The sequence below is a fragment of the Lepidochelys kempii genome, chromosome 14 (genome assembly GCF_965140265.1).
Source record: "Lepidochelys kempii isolate rLepKem1 chromosome 14, rLepKem1.hap2, whole genome shotgun sequence".
NCBI classification, from domain to species: domain Eukaryota; kingdom Metazoa; phylum Chordata; order Testudines; family Cheloniidae; genus Lepidochelys; species Lepidochelys kempii.
The window spans coordinates 2,469,944-2,487,837 of record NC_133269.1 but is presented as its reverse complement, the minus strand read 5'-3'; the positions used below and the strand labels follow the sequence as shown (position 1 = coordinate 2,487,837).

Here is a 17,894-nt window from a genome sequence, read left to right as displayed (position 1 = left end):
AATAAATCCTAGAACAGATTTTTTAGAAAAACATACAGTCTTGATTTTAAAATTGTTATTGATGGAAACTCCTCAATCACCATCGTTCCAATGGTTAATTACTCTCACTGTTATAAATGTATGCCGTTATTTCCCGTCTGAATTTGTCTAGCTTCAGAATCCAGCCATTGGATTGTTATACCTTTCTCTACCGTATTGAAGAGCCCATTGTCAAATATCTCTTCCTTAGGTTGGTAGTTATAAACTGTGATCAAGTCATCCTTGATCCTTCTCTTTGTTAAGCTAAATAGTCTACAGTATTTGACTATTGAGTCTATCACTATAAGGCATGTCTTCTAATCCTTTAATCATCCTTGTGGCTCCCCTCTGAACCCTCTGCAATTTATCTGCATCCTTCTTGAAATGTGGGCACCAGAACTGGACACAGACTTCCGACAGCAGTAGCACCAGTGCCAAATACAGAGAGAGGTAAAATGATCTCTTTTCTCCTACTCAAGATTCCCCTGTTTATGCACCCCAGGACTGCATTAGCCCTTTTGGCAAGAGTGTCACATTGGGAGCTCATATTCAGCTGATTATCTGCCATGACACTCACATCTTTTTCAGAGTTACTGCTACCCAGAATAGTGTGTAGTTTACACAATATGAATTCAGACTATTACCTCTTAGGATGATTCATACTGGCCACAGTCACCATAAACTAAAGTTTTTATGCTTTCAGATTAAATGTGCTCTATTTCCTGGCCTAAAATGCCCTGGAAAATGGTTTAATGGCCCAGTCAGATATCTACAGGCACTTAGCTCCCCTATTTTCTCTTCCAAAGGGAAATAGATGAGAACAGTAGATGGAAGGATGGAGGAAAAAATGGAGTGCAGCTAAAGTTGGACTGCTTTAATCTAGCCTCCATCTTCTTTCCTGATTATGTTCTCTTCAGCCACTCCCAATCTATCCCACACTTGCCACTTCTATCGAATGTACTTCCTTTAGTGAGTACTTTGTATTTTCACCTTGTTCATACTCACAAGGCAACAGGCCAATTATGGACTTACGCTAAGCTCTTTAGTGCCATGTAACTTTAGAGAGCATTACCACCAGAAGTAAAACATTGCAGCTGCAAGAGGAAAGAGCTGGGTGAGTTAAGTTTTCACTCTCAACCCTAGTTATGAATTAAGTGCCAAGAATCCATACACAAATCCCTAACACACACATTTACAACAAAATGGAACTAATGAAGCAATATGCTGCACATATTACAGGAACAAATCATTGATTATTAAAGGCCTCTGTCTGCGGGATCTCCCAGATTCTCCAACACAAATGGTTACTGGCAACACAGATTTTCAGATTCACATTTTGAAAAAAGCTGCCCCATGCAAAATCTCTTCCAGAGTCAGTTAACTTGAATCAGAGGTAAAATGCTACAAATGTAAATTTAAGGTAAACAGACAGTTCAAACGCAGCATATTGAGTTACTATGAAGAGGGCTTATAATTAACTAAGTTTGAAACCATGGTGCCATTGCACTTGTCCATTGGTACACCATTTTCAGTCTTATCAGCTTTCAGAGTAGCAGCTGTGTTAGTCTGTAACCGCAAAAAGAAAAGGAGGACTTGTGGCACCTTAGAGACCAATTTATTTGAGCGTAAGCTTTCGTGAGCTACAGCTCACTTCATCAGATGCATTCAGTGGAAAATACAGTGGGGAGATTTGTACACACAGAGAACATGAAACAATGGGTGTTAGCATACACACTGTAAGGAGAGTGATCAGGTAAAGTGAGCTATTACCGGGGGGGGCGAGGGGGGGAAGACGGAGGACACCTTTTGTAGTGATAATCAAAGTGGGCCATTTCCAGCAGTTGACAAGAACGTCTGAGGAACAGCGGATGGAGGGGAATAAACATGGGGAAGTAGTTTTACTTTGTGTAATGACCCATCCACTCCCAGTCTTTATTCAAGTCTTATCAGCATAATCCTAAAAATTGGCTCTCTTATGTAACACATCAGGGAGCCGCCAGAGGGAGTACACAGCATTGCTTTAGTCTGGGTCAGACAGAAAGAATTACGTCAATATAGGCTGTTGGTTTTGAAAAGAGGCTTAAAACTCAAACACAACCCTCCTAACGGGATGTTGACTTGTAAGAGTTAATGCAGGATTTGAAACACTGGAGTGAAGCACTGCTTCACAGCAAGAGCCAGTGACACTTCTAACCCATGGTTTCTAACTAGCATTAAAAAAAAAATCAACAAGACAGAACTAAATGGATGCAAACACAATCTCCTCTAATATACTCTTCCATAGGCTTACAAGAAGAATTTCTATGGATCAAGACAAGTTAATTGAAGACAAATATTTAACAAGTAAACGTATACACGCAGATACAGAATTCTTATAGTCTCAGGCAAGTAACCTAAAACCTCATTCCTAAAACATCTCAGAATACTCCAATACCTAGCTTTATCTAAGGTGTATTGCATAATAACTTCCTTTCCTTGCGGTTTTGCTCCTGCACTACCCGACATCTTCCAATATAAGAAAGCAGAGGTTGGAAAAGCATTAATTTTACCTTTTATTTAAATAGATGAAATTTATTAACTTATTACGTATTACTGTTTCACCCTATGAAGTGGGAACTGAAGGCACATAATATATGTATAGAAAATGTGTTTGGATTAATTGTAACTCCTTCAAGAACCCCTATATCCTCAACTGATGTGTTAGTTTTAATTTGTAACATCTTACAGCTACCTCCTAAACAACTCAACCATTACCTCTACACCTTCTGCAGTACCAGCTTTGACAGGGACATCCTTCTGGCAGTTCTTCCAGTGGCAGTGATATACCTGTATCATAAAAGGATGCGCTACACCAGCGCCCTGCTAACCATTCTTATGCTCATACCCATAAATCTTCACACAGATTTTTAAGAACAGGGGCCTAAAGTTAAACTCTGAAGTCCATTTTAGGCAACTAAATAGGTGGGCTAATTTTCATAAGTGCTGATCAGCCAGCAGCTCCCACAGCCTCAGCAAATTTGAAAATCAGATGTATCCATTTTTTAAAGTTTAGATTTAAAAAAAAAAAAAACCTAGGTATTTTTCCCATTGATTTTCTAAACATAACTCAATATTAAAACCTGCAAGCTAAGCTGACACAAATGACAATATTAAAACATTCTGGCTGACAGGTTGGAATTTTCTGTGATCATTTAAATTATGCCTTGGCCTTTTCCTACACTGGATAATTCCCAGTACTTACGTTGGATAGTACAGAGAGAGCTGGCAACACCACTTATTATTAAGGTTGCTCAACATTTCCCATCGTAAGACTCTGTTTTCCATTGCTTATAACATTTTGCCAAAAACTTTAATTACTTGGTCTGAAATACATGCCGGGTGTCCGGGCCACACTAATTTGTTTGTTTTTTAATTAATTTCAGAGAATGGTTTGCCATTTCCAAGGAAGAGGCTAGGAGAAAAAAAAATTGCCCATGCTAAAAAATTCTGACAACCTTTAGTTTGAAAAAAATCAAGCATCCCCGTGCTTTGAATTCGGGTGCTGTTCAGGGGATGGCCTTTTTTTTGTCAGGAATGTGCTCCAGTGACACCTCCCACTCCCTGCCTCAGGTGACACTCAGGAAGCATTTAGGAGGAAGCTGCCTAGTTTGAATGCAGAGGGAGGGGACAAGAGCTGGAGTGAGTTGGGGGGAGTAAACTGGAGCAAGGAGCTTAGGGGAGGGAGCCTGGAGCTCGAGGCTATTGTGAGAGGGAAAAAGACTGGGACTGAGAGCTGGGAATGGAAACAGGGGCATGGGGACTGGGAAACAGTAGGAGGATAGGGGAGACAGATCAGATGAAGAGCCAAAGGGGAAGGCCAGGGCCGGCTCTGGATAAATTAGTATGTGATCATGTAATTAAAGACTATTATAATGCATACGCATAAGAGGTCCAAATTAAGGTTGCACAGACAACCTTAATTCTGGCATTTCCTAACTTTTGTGTGCTTGACTTTGGAATATTAATAATGTTCCTTCGACGAACTGTGTGTGTGTGTAATATTTACATTACAATATTGCTCAGCGATCCCAGTCAGTCAGTACTGGAGCCACAATATATTGGGTCCTACACAAACACACCAGGTGGCATGATCTCTGAGAATCAATCCTACAATGGGCTGTGTGTAGGCAGATCCCTGCAGCCATACAGAGCCCAACTGACTTCATAGGGGCGTTGCACAAGGACCCACCTACACACAGCTCATTGCACAACTGGAGTTTAATTTAGGACAAGAGGCAATTAATTTTGACAAACAAACAGGAGGGAAATGGGAGAGAGAACAGAAGAGCAGCAATAATAAACACATGTCTACACGGTTTAACAATGTGAATAAGTAGGAAGCTCTGGGTCAATTAACATTTTTTGGTAAATAAACAATGAAATTTTACTATAAATCAGTAAATAAATATCTGGACTCCTCAGACAATCTCAAATATAAACAATGTTCAGCAAGAAGAATTTGCACTAAAAAAGAAAGATAAAAGTAATGACTATATCCTGAAATAGAGGATATTCCCAGGAGCTCACATCTACATTAATGTTTCTTATAGGAGGATGTGTGATCTGATCATTTATTTATTTCAATATCTACTTTTTTCATTTTTTTAAGCACTATGTATACCATTTCCTCTGATCTGCTAGCTCAACACACCATCTGGTCGTTCCTTAATCTCTGTTACCATCACAGACAAAAAAAGTATGTCAAATATTTCATGAGTCTATAATCTAGTAGGTCAATTTTTTTTTTAAGACACAAACACAAACAGTTTTAACAGGCAACAAATGAATGCAGCTCACGTTTTCAGTCCTCAATGTATTGAATAATTTTTATTCAAAAGTGGAATCACAATATGTACTGAAATTAACCAATGTTTTGAGATATTAACTATGAACAGATTTTGTGTTTTTAATATCCGCTGTTTATGCAGTGGACCATCTGAACAATAGCCAACAACATTAAACTTAGTGGAAAAACAAACTCTTAATTAAAAATAGCACCAAGATAAAATCTAAGCTAATTACAAAACATAAAGTAAAATTACACCGTCACCAATTTGCCACCTGAAATAACCTTTATTTTAATTCTTACTTTTATCTTCTGCATACAGAATTAAAATTTAATATGTAAGAAACTGCAGGTATTATATTTTTCTAAATAGGATGCATGAAAGTCTTCTATTCTGAGTTCTTTGTATAAAATTAAAAAACAGTTCCCGTAGTAAACTAGTCCTCAGCTGTGCTCATCACACACCTAGAGTACCTAAGATACCAGGACAGAAAAGTTGGACTTGTAACCTGGGAAATAAAATGTTTAAATAACAAATTAACTGACAACTTTCTCCCTGTACTGTAAAGAGGAGTCATACTGAAGACACTTTTGTTGTTTTGGTTTTCAAGTTTTTGGCAGAAGGAACGAAGTCCTGAAAGCCAGACAAACTTTTTGCATTTTTGTTGGATAGCAGAGACTAGACTTTCCAACTCTTTTTAGACTGTAAACTTTCAGCAACTTGTGTATGACAACAAGATATGCTGGTTTGGAAGGATAGCCCTTGTATTTGAGCCCACTCTACTTATTCTGGAGTTCTGTCTCAGTTTCACTAGAGTCCCTAGGAACATGGTCACATGCGCTTGCCCTGCCACCCACCTGTGCTGTCATGGCACTGCAGAGTTGAAAGGTCCTGCAGAGCAGCAATCCCATCAACACCCAGCAGCAGTTTTGCATGGTCTCTCCCCTCAGTGCACACTAGCCATCTCACCTACACAGAACAGTAGCCACCCTCTGCCCAGAATATCTTCAGGTCACTCTAGGGCCCAATGGCAGCAAAGGAGAATGGAGAATTGGGAGAGAAATGCAGGGAAAGGGAAGGTAAGGAAAACCAAAGGAGAACTGGGAAAAGAAAAGAGCTGGAGTGAGGCACCTTTCTAAATTAGTTTATGCCTGTGCTCTGGGAGAAGGGAGAAGAAGAAAAAAGAAAAAGAGAACAGGACAGAATCTATACGCAGGAAAACAAAGCAGCAATAAATATGGCAGGGTGAGTGACGACCGAAAGACAAACATGAGAGAAGTAAGGCTTACAAGCAGCAGAATAAAAAAAAACTACAGGATGAGAGGAATACAGGACATAATGGCAACTTCTTCCATTTTTTGTTTTGAAAATATGTTAACATTCAACACACATCTCTGCCGATACAGATCTGGGCCTTTCAGTGTCACGTCCCTCCTTGGTGAGGAACCTGCAAACAGTGGCGCACAGACTGGTAGCATTACTTATAAAGAGATGGGATTATGAGAAGACCTGTCTTAAACTGTTACTAGACTGGCGTGTTTCTTTCAGAGGAAAAGAGAGAGTCTCTACTTGCCAGAAAGTCACTGCAAAATTCAACACCTGGGTTCACTCTATTTAAAAAAATTAAAACCAAGCACACCCTCAGTAAGTGTCATGGAATCATGTTTGTAACAACCAGCCAGTTGCCTGATTGACCAATATTCCCTGTTAAACCACACTGAAAGTTTTAAAAGTATTTGACAGGTTTCAGAGTAACAGCTGTGTTAGTCTGTATTCGCAAAAAGAAAAGGAGTACTTGTGGCACCTTAGAGACTAACCAATTTATTTGAGCATAAGCTTTCGTGAGCTACAGCTCACTTCATCGGATGCATACTGTGGAAACTGCAGAAGACATTATATACACAGAGACCATGAAACAATACACGAAAGCTTATGCTCAAATAAATTGGTTAGTCTCTAAGGTGCCACAAGTCCTCCTTTTCTTTTTGCGAATACAGACTAACACGGCTGTTACTCTGAAACCTGTCATTATGCAAGGCACTGCATTTAGCCGTATGGAGTGGAAATCTATCGAGTGGGGTGGGAGGAGGTATTGTTTCATGGTCTCTGTGTATATAATGTCTTCTGCAGTTTCCACAGTATGCATCCGATGAAGTGAGCTGTAGCTCACGAAAGCTTATGCTCAAATAAATTGGTTAGTCTCTAAGGTGCCAAAAGTATTTGACTTAGTGCTATGTAAGTATAAGAAACAAATCTTTAACAGGCTACTTTTCAAATGGGCTAAAGCTTAGGGAGAACACCCAGTCACACCTGCTTGCCCACCACATCCAGTTTCTGACACACTGCTGCACTAAGCATCTAGTGCACAAAGGGAAAGAAAGCACCTTAAAGTTACTTCGTATATTCCTCTTCACAATTCATATTTACTCCAATAAATTCTAATTAAAACGATAATGAAAAGTGTCTTTTCATTAGAAACACAAGGTTACACTTTTGTATTCTGTCAAGCTAAAGTCATCAACAATAGGTCCTTTTGTCTATCAGTTTTAAACCATTTAGTTTAACATTGATGCATTTGGCACAACAGCAAGAAACACGGCTGGAATCCAAATTTGTATTGGTCTACTGCATCTAAAATGAATGGGTCTGCTTCACCTCAGCATTCATCTCAGCCGCAAAGATTATTAGGGCACAAACTGATTCTATTAACGTTATCACTTAATTAGTACTTGCAATAAAAAGGATTCTGACTCTCACAGAATGGCATACAGAGCCAGAAAGATTGCACTGGAGTGACATGATTTTTTTCCAAATTAATTTGCTTTTTAACTCATTTTTAAAACATATTTGTGGTCTCATAAAGGGCTCAAACCCGTCTCCACTGAAGTCAATGGGGAGCAGGATAAGACCCCGAATGCCCAGCCGAGAGAGAAATGAAGCCGCAGGAAGCTTTGGCAATTCACTAAGGTCTCACCTCCAACTCTTGCTCCCTCTGTAGTGCAAATTGCTTGAATGACTTGACAATAAGGCCAGCATTGGAGCAATCATAGACGAAAATGGAGGGACTGCCCATCCAAGTCTGCAGGTCATATATGGATAGTGGAATATACTGAGTATAGTTCTGTAAGAGGAAACAAAATAAAAAGTGGACATTATATACATGAAGAGAATGACAGCTGATGGTAGAGCCTTTGTCTCTGATGCACTGAAATATGCATTCCATGAATTCTCCTTTTGAGATCACGGGATGAAAGTCTGCATGTGTTCAGGGCCAAGTGCTGATTCTACATGACAACCCCACTCACACCTGTAATACGCAAACAGATTCTGCCATATCCTTGCCTGCTAAATTGAGCTTGAATGTTTACAGATTCTAAAATCTGCTTCAAGATTCCTCTGAAGCATGGTAGCAGGTGTAAGCTGACGCCCAACAGCCTGGGTTCATTTCAGGCCCCTGCAGTGCTGATGCAGGACACAGAAAGTAAGAAGTCATAAAAAGCTTCATCCTCAGAAACAGGTCGCTCTTTAATTTAATTGAAGGTTAAAACAGCTGCTTCCGGCAAAGACGCACACCAGCAGACACCTCTAGGGTTGCTTTAATGAGACCCTTTCACTGCTTTATTGCAGCCTTTAAACCACAACTGTGCATCTTTCAAAATGAACTGATAAAGTTAAATCCTACAAAGCCTGCCTAACTACATGACGCTCCCATAAACTCAGCGTCTCGGACTAGATGATCATGATGGTCCTTTCTGACCTTCATATCTATGAGTCTGTGAATTGGTAAGTGCTGCATTTTCCATTAGAAATTGAAGGTGTGAGGGTCTTATTTCTTCTGAGCTACAAGAGGGTTTTTAAAAAGGGCCTTAAAATAGGACACTTATTGCAACCTTAGCTATGGAGTGGCTATAGTCCCTGTTTACATAAACCACAGAGCTGCAGGACTGAGACTGTAACCCTAATCCTTCACCTCCAAAAACACTGGAGCTACAGAAATCCCTCCTAGCATCACCTCAGCATCACATAGCTTTATGTTCTTTCTAAACTGCAGCCGGAGGGCAACATGCTCACATGTACAGTGTCAAGTTCTGCTCCCCCTAAAATCAATTGCAAAAACTACCACTTTTCCACTATCTGTATTTTCCACTGAATGCATCCGATGAAGTGAGCTAGAGTTCACGGAAGCTTATGCTCAAATAAATGTGTTAGTCTCTAAGATGCCACAAGTCCTCCTTTTCTTCTTTTAAAAACTACCATGGACATCGTTAGGATGACAAATCGGGCCTATAACTCCCATTTAAATTCAGTGGGATTTAAATTACCCACCACAAAAATAGTTAACTTATCTAATACTCAAATTCTTAAGAACATTTACCTATGTGTAAAGTCTGAAGTGATAAGCCATTTAAAGGGAAGAACAAGTCGTATGTGAAAATGCAGGATATCATTAAGTCAAAACCCTTTTGAAGAATACTCTTCTTCAAGAGATGTTCTAGTTTATCTTCAGAACATGAAAATTTCAAGCAAAACTAGTTTTATGCAAATATTTCCAGCAAATAATTTACACTGCAAATAATTTTCATGCGACCATAAATGGCAGCATATGGTCAGTACACCCCTCCTCAAGCAGTGGCAGGACATGGAGCTGCACAAAACCTGGCAGCTCTGAGGCGAAGGCAGATGCTGTTGGGGGCTAGATAGTTGTCCATGGATCCTGTACTAGATGAGGGGGTGATTGAGTGTTTGGGGTTGCTGATGTGCCAGTTGTTGTCTAGGGGGTTCCTGGGTACTGATGTAGAAGTGCTGGATGCAGTTGGGGTTGGGTGGGTGCTGTAAGAGGTGGGTTGTTGCTGTCTGGAGACTGATAATTGGAGTCCATCTGGAGGGCAACTGTTTGGGGTCCAGCCTGGGGGACTGGTTGAGAACAGGCTGGTTAAGGTCTCTGAGGACTTGGCGTCTCTGGGGTTGGGATGTGGGACCTGCCAGCTAGGCCATCTGTTGCTGCAGCTCCTTTCCCTCTTGGATTCTACACATGACATTTCGGTGGAGCTGTGGGCAGGTGTGACAGATCTGTGATATGTGTGACACCTGGCAGCCCTGGGTCCGAGGGATGGTCAGGGGAAGCTGGGCCAGCTTCCCCCTCCCCACTCAAGTGCTCCCAGGCACTCCCAGTAAAGTAATACTTTAGAACCGGGTTCTCAAACTTCACTACACTGCGACCCCCTTCTGACAACAAAAATTACTACATGACCCAAGCAGGGGGGACTGAACCCTGAGTCTGCCTGAGCCCCGCTGCCCTGGCGGGAGCGGAGGGCAAAGCCCAAGGACTTCAGCCCTGGGTTGGGGGGCCTGTAACCTGAGTCCTGGCACTCAGGCCAAAGCCAAAGCCTGAGCCCTGTCACCCAGGGCTTGAAGCCCTCGGACTTCAGCTTTAGCCCCAGACCCCAGCAAGTCTAACACCAGCCTTGGTGACCCCATTAAAACAGAGTTGCAACCCACTCTGGGGTCCCGACCCACAGTTTGAGAACTGCTGCTTTAGAAGATTGATGTTTAGTTATTCAGCAGATTGCCAACATTTTCATGAGGAATGGAAGCGAGAAAAGGGAATGACAATTTTCATAGAATCATAGAATCATAGAATATCAGGGTTGGAAGGGACCCCAGAAGGTCATCTAGTCCAACCCCCTGCTCAAAGCAGGACCAATTCCCAGTTAAATCATCCCAGCCAGGGCTTTGTCAAGCCTGACCTTAAAAACCTCTAAGGAAGGAGATTCTACCACCTCCCTAGGTAACGCATTCCAGTGTTTCACCACCCTCTTAGTGAAAAAGTTTTTCCTAATATCCAATCTAAACCTCCCCCACTGCAACTTGAGACCATTACTCCTCGTTCTGTCATCTGCTACCATTGAGAACAGTCTAGAGCCATCCTCTTTGGAACCCCCTTTCAGGTAGTTGAAAGCAGCTATCAAATCCCCACTCATTCTTCTCTTCTGCAGGCTAAACAATCCCAGCTCCCTCAGCCTCTCCTCATAACTCATGTGTTCCAGTCCCCTAATCATTTTTGTTGCCCTTCGCTGGACTCTCTCCAATTTATCCACATCCTTCTTGAAGTGTGGGGCCCAAAACTGGACACAGTACTCCAGATGAGGCCTCACCAATGTCGAATAGAGGGGAACGATCACGTCCCTCGATCTGCTCGCTATGCCCCTACTTATACATCCCAAAATGCCATTGGCCTTCTTGGCAACAAGGGCACACTGCTGACTCATATCCAGCTTCTCGTCCACTGTCACCCCTAGGTCCTTTTCTGCAGAACTGCTGCCTAGCCATTCGGTCCCTAGTCTGTAGCTGTGCATTGGGTTCTTCCGTCCTAAGTGCAGGACCCTGCACTTATCCTTATTGAACCTCATCAGATTCCTTTTGGCCCAATCTTCCAATTGGTCTAGGTCCTTCTGTATCCTATCCCTCCCCTCCAGCGTATCTACCACTCCTCCCAGTTTAGTATCATCCGCAAATTTGCTGAGAGTGCAATCCACACCATCCTCCAGATCATTTATGAAGATATTGAATAAAACCGGCCCCAGGACCGACCCTTGGGGCACTCCACTTGATACCGGCTGCCAACTAGACATGGAGCCATTGATCACTACCCGTTGAGCCCGACAATTTAGCCAGCTTTCTACCCACCTTATAGTGCATTCATCCAGCCCATACTTCCTTAACTTGCTGACAAGAATACTATGGGAGACCGTGTCAAAAGCTTTGCTAAAGTCAAGAAACAATACATCCACTGCTTTCCCTTCATCCACAGAACCAGTAATCTCATCATAAAAGGCGATTAGATTAGTCAGGCATGACCTTCCCTTGGTGAATCCATGCTGGCTGTTCCTGATCACTTTCCTCTCATGCAAGTGCTTCAGGATTGATTCTTTGAGGACCTGCTCCATGATTTTTCCAGGGACTGAGGTGAGGCTGACTGGCCTGTAGTTCCCAGGATCTTCCTTCTTCCCTTTTTTAAAGATTGGCACTACATTAGCCTTTTCAAAAGTTTCTCTCAGCCAAACTTGACCAGATTTTCCTGGGACAAAGAAACGGCAGTTTTCAAACTCAGAGGGCTTTCCCCTTGCTGTAGCAATGTTGGCGCTAGATCTTTTCAGAGGGCAGAAGAGTGTTTTACAATAGAAAATGTTACACACCTTAAATATAGGTGTCGCTTCCAGCTCCCCTCACAATAAAACTTTCACTACGCAAGGCGATCACCATTACTGACCTCCAGGTTCTAACAAATCTTTCGGCACACCAAATTAACATCACTGAATGGCATGTGGGTCTTCTTACTTTAGCAACTTTAGAGGAGATTATATATCAATTGAACAATGATAAATACTAAACGTTTACGAAACCGTCCAGTTTCTTGGAGATCTTAACACCAAGTCAATAAGAGCCACATTGAACATGTGGAAGTTTGTTTTTTATTTATGTTTTTATTATTTCGCAAGTTCTATACGGTTAGCATATTACTGAAGAGCTTAATCATGTAATTTGGGCTTCTGCTAGTGCTTGCATTTCATGCAGCTATTTGCAAAAATAATAAAAACCACTAATCCAGAAATAAACTGGAGCTCTAAAGAAATAATTCTTCCTTCCAATGTGTGGTGCCATTTCTCTTCCCACTTCATATCAAAGACAAGACAGTGTTTGAAGATTATGTAGGCGTCAATTCCCGGAAAGCTAGAATGTTTCTTCAGCAGGTTCCTATGTTCCTTTTCTGCCTTGGGATTTCACAACCTAACGGAATCTTTCAGTAAAATTCAGGAAAAGAGCCTTGTGGGGATCACCCTATGGGAACCCATCCCCAGTTATTTTCATATGTATAATTATCTCATCAGCCGCCTCACTTGGGGAATGGTTTGTTTGTCAAGCTGCAGAAAAAAATTAAAGCACTGCAAGCATTTAAAGGCTTGCCCAGAGTAACGCCGCATTTTATCACGCTGCAGTGAACCATTGGATGCTGCGGTTGAAGAGAAAGGAGGGAAGATTATCCCAACTGTAACTGTTTTCTGCCCCATACAGGTATCACTGTAAAACTATCTCCCTCTACAAATTACAGAGCTGAATGCTTTTCTGAACTGCGAGCAATCCTAGTAAAAGTGAGGGTAGAGTAGGCACCTTCCTACTTTCTACCCTGAATTCCCAACTGCAACATAGAACAGACAGAGGGGGCACATCATGATTGTCTTCTTTTTTCTACTGAACACATAAAAGACCAGGTTTTCATTCTAAATAAACAAACAGAGATGGGTTTCAGATTATTTATTTATTGCGATCCTCTTTATCTGTCAGGCTAGATTAAACATCAAAAAAAACCCAGGCTTGCTTCACAAGGCTGCCCTGAAAGATTAAGCTAACCACAGAGGCACTTATATCACAGCAAGCACAACATGACAAGAGTTATGAAAAATTTAACGCACAGAAAATGTGTGTGCAGGGGAAGGCAGGTTTGTTTTTTAAACACTAAGTTAATTTAACTATTAGCTTTTTCAGTGTCTTATCCAAATTGTGCCACATTCTTGGTTTCACATCAATTCCCCGTGGAATTTGAACTCTGTTTAACTAAACAAAGCCACTGAGATTTGGCTTTGTAGCTGAAGTGAATCAGGCTGAAATAATACTTCCTGAAGGCTTTATCCTTTTTAATCTTCATATCAGAATATATAATGCTTAGTCTCTCATAAATATAGCACTGCCATACAACGATGGATTCTTAGAGTCACAAGGACCCATTGCAAATTCTGTCGTCTCCTGCTGAAGGATAAGTAGATAATTTGCAGATTCCCTGGCAGGGAGTTGCAATACTAGAGTTAGAGAAAGGGCAGAACTGGAATAGTGTTATCCAGTGTATCCCAGGGACACACTCAACAGTATGTCAATCCAATTGCCAGTGACTGTACCAATGAACTGGATTTCAATCAACTACGTAAGAAGACCATTGGGAGATAGTATTTTTCTGGATCAGATTGGGTAATTTAGCACATAAAATTGGTATTTTCCTTACAATTTAACAGCTTCAATCTACCCAGAGCATCAGATGTTTGGGAGCCGAGGACTAGGGTAAATTTCAAAATACTTATTTTTGAATAATTTATACGTCTACATTTTGGGAGAGGGGCTTTGCATCTAATCTGTACTTAGTGTGATGCTTTTGTAAATCTGTCTTTACAATTTATGAATGTTGGTTAATATTGCAAAGTTGTCATTATGAAACTGGTGTATTTTTGAATACCTCTGTGAGTATGTATGTGAATTCTACCTTTGCTGGCATGAGCTGTATCAAGTCCTCCTAGACCAGATACAATGGAGGGTAGTTAGAACTCAGTGAAACACCTTGAGCAATGGGTGAGCTTCAGCCTAGGAAAACCATTTCTCACCTAACCCTCTGCAGGAGAGAGTGGAAGAGTGAAAAATTCCCAAAAAACTGGAAAAAAGAAGCCAGGTAACCAAACAAGGGGAAGAAGACAGACACACACAAGAAAAGTTCAGGCAGAAGGAAGGAAGGGTACAGACTGGACATGGTCAGAAGAAGCAATCTCACCTAAGGAGAAGGCCCCATGTTTCAAATCACAAGCAGTGCATTGGAACAGAAGGACTCTAGATGGGATGAAAGAACCCTGATCCCAACCCAATGAATGCGCTGCACTAGATAAGGAAATCGAGGCCGAGAAATGTGTGTAGGGTTTATTATTTTTGGACAGATGTGTATTTCTTGTGTAATTAATAGGGCTGTCAAGCAATTAAAAAAATTAATTACGATTAATCGCACTGGTAAACATTAATAGAATACCATTTATTTAAATATTTTTGGATGTTTTCTACATTTTCAAATATATTGAGGTCAATTACAATACAGAATACAAAGTATACAGTGCTCACTTTATGTTCATTTTTGATTACAAGTATTTGCACTGTAAAAAAAAGTATTTTTCAATTCAGCTAATACAAGTACTATAGTGCAATTGCTTTATCACGAAAGTTGAATTTACAAATGTAGAATTATGTACAAAAAGCTGCATTCAAAAATAAAACAATGTAAAATTTTTGAGTCTGCAAGTCCACTCAGTCCTACTTCTTGTTCAGCCAGTCGCTCAGATGAACAAGTTTGTTTACATTTGCAGGAGATAGTGCTGCCCACTTCTTGTTTACAATATCACCTGAAAGCGAGAACAGGCATTCGCACAGCACTGTTGTAGCCGACATCAGAAGATATTTACGTGCCAGACGCACTAAAGATTCATATGTCCCTTCATGTTTCAACCACCATTCCAGGGGACATGGGTCCATGCTGAAGATGGGTTCTGCTCGATAACAATCCAAAGCAGTACGGACCGATGCATGTTCATTTTCATTATCTAAGCCAGATGTCACCAGCAGAAGATTGTTTTTCTTTTTTGGTGGTCCGAGTTCTGTAGTTTCCGCATCAGAGTGTTGCTCTTTTAAGACTTCCGTTTAGCATATCTGGCACGTAAATACCTTGCAATGCCGGCTACAAAAGTACCAAGCAAATACCTGTTCTCACTTTCTGGTGACATTGTAAATAAGAAGAGGGCAGCATTATCTCCTGTAAATGTAAACAAACTTGTTTGTCTCTTATTGATTGGCTGAAAAAGAAGTAGGACCGAGTGGACTTGTAGGATCTGAACTTTTACATTGTTTTGTTTTTGAGTGCAGTTATGTAACAAAAAAACCCCTACATTTGTAAGTTGCATTTTCATGACAGAGATTGCACTACAGTACTTGTATGAGGTGAATTGAAAATATACTATTTCTTTTATCATTTTTACAGTGCAAATATTTATAATCAAAAATATACACTTTGATTTCAGTTACAACACAGAATACAATATATATGAAAATATAGAAAAACAGCCAAAATTTTTTATAAAAGTTTCAATTGGTATTATATTGTTTAACAGTGCTATTAACACTGCGATTAATCGCTTTTTACTTTTTTTGAGTTAATCACGTGAGTTAACTGCCCTAGTAATTAAGTGAAAAGAAATAATGTGTTAAACTTCTGTGCATTACATGCCACACATACCGTGGCACCTGGAAGATGGAAACCAGAGGGCTCACACCTTTGGGTCGAGTTCTGGGAGATGATGTGTTTAAGCGACAGGGGGTGTCTGAGGAGTGTCAGCCCTGGTTCCAATGAATGAACTGCATGGTTTAAGCTCTCAGGATGGGATGCTACATAAAGGATCTGCCCCCTGAGAGTGTACCTAGGCATCCCAAGGCATGCTTCCTTTCTATTAAAATGAAGTCTGCAAGGAAATGGGGTATTTCAGCAACAAATTTAAGGTCCAGGAAGCACCAATTCACTATCTGGCATCTCACCAGAATCTACTCAGTGATAAACAATCAAAAGACCAAAGAAACCTGTGAGGTTAGAAGGGGAGATACAGAGTACAGTTAAAGTCTGAAAGTACGAACTGACAGAACCAAGAAGTGGCGTATTTTATCAGATTATTGTCTATCTCCTTCCACACTGGTAGTTTTCCAGCTCTGTCAGGTTCCCCAAATTTTTCCCTCATTTTATATTCTCCTCCTCCCTCCCCCAGCTTAACGCCTCAACCTCCCTATTCTCCTTGGCAAGAGAGAAAGGCAGGGCTTCTCTAACAAGCTTCCTGGAAAGGGCCTCTAGCGAGGAATAAAAGGCATTCCACCAAACATCTCACAGGTTGTAACACCCTCCATTTTTCAGGTTCCCAGGCTCCATAGCAAGAACCCAGGAGTCAAACTTTGATCTCCCATATGGCAATGCAGAGTATTAGCCCATAACAGTATGTCTATGGTGCTGTGTAAGTGCAAGGCCACAAGCACAGACTGGTGGATCAAATCATCATGCAGACCTGGGATGCCCAACCATGGGTCCAGAACGTTCGCATGAAGAAAGCTACATTTCTGGAGCTTTGTGAGCAGCTTGCTCTGACCCTCCAGCGTAAAGACACATGCATGAGGCCACCCGGGCTAGTCCAGAAGCAGGTTGCTATAGCTGTCAGGAAACCGGTTACCCCAGGTTGCTTGCTACAAGTCTGTTGCATCAGTTTGGTGTTGGGAAGTTGACTGTGGGTAAAATAGTGGCAGAGGTTTCTGAGGCAATCAGGTGTGTGGTTTACCCCACGGTGGCAGGCATAAAAGATATTCCTGAAGTAATTGCTGGCTTTGAGAGAATGGGGTTCCAAACTGCGGTGGGGCCACCAATGGGACTCGTGCCCATCGTCTGCCTTCCTCAGGAAGCATGAGTACACATATGGGAAAAAGCACTGCTCCATTGTTATGCTGCCCCTCCTGAGCCACAGAGGGTGATTTATGAACAAACACAGGCTGCACTGGGAAAATGGAGGTTTTTTGTCAATCAGGAGCGTACATTCAGGGACAGGCTGGGACACTAGCCCCACCAAATGACATGGTCATAAACTGAGTTACACTGTTATTCTGGGGGACCCCACATACTCACTTTTGCCTTGGCTTATGAAACTGTACCCTGATTTCAGACACCCTAGCAAAAGACAGTTTCATTACTCTCTCAGGATATGTAGAATGGTTGCTGAACATGCATTTAGCAGACAGAAATCCCACTGGCACTATTTTTAGACCCGGTTGGATTCCAGTGTCATCAATGCTGTCCGCTTGCTGTGCTCTTCACAATCTTTGTGAAGGCAGAAGTGAGCCATTTCCCCTGGAATGAACCTGTGACCCTGAGGGGCCGCTGAATCAGTACACTCTGCCAGAAAGTCCAACTACCACAGCTGGAAGTGGATGCACCTGGGCAACATAGTCAGGGATATTTTGCACTCCCACCATATGGACTTGAATGGCCCAATGGAGAAAGGGGAATAGTACTTTATGAATCTGCTTGTGGGAACAGGGTGCGAGGGAGGGCTCATTGACTGAGAGGGGTTTCAGTGCCTGAGGAGGAGTGAGGAGTTTAGTGCCATGCAATATACTTATGCATGACATGACCACTTATGAAAGAGTGGGTGGGGGTTATTC

At 41.5% G+C, this 17,894-nt stretch overlaps 1 protein-coding gene across 6 annotated transcripts in view; it reads right to left on the bottom strand.

Moving 5' to 3' along the window:
• The window catches only part of RPTOR (regulatory associated protein of MTOR complex 1), a 311,995-nt gene that overhangs the window by 172,495 nt on the left and 121,606 nt on the right, over positions 1-17,894 (bottom strand). For 5 of the 6 annotated variants that reach the window (XM_073312081.1, XM_073312077.1, XM_073312078.1 and 2 more), the window contains exon 5: positions 7,819-7,965. The exons of the other annotated variant lie outside the window; for it this stretch is intronic. In XM_073312081.1, the coding sequence (XP_073168182.1) occupies positions 7,819-7,965 (147 nt within the window). The remainder of the gene's footprint in view (positions 1-7,818; positions 7,966-17,894) is intronic. 6 annotated transcript variants of the gene reach the window in all.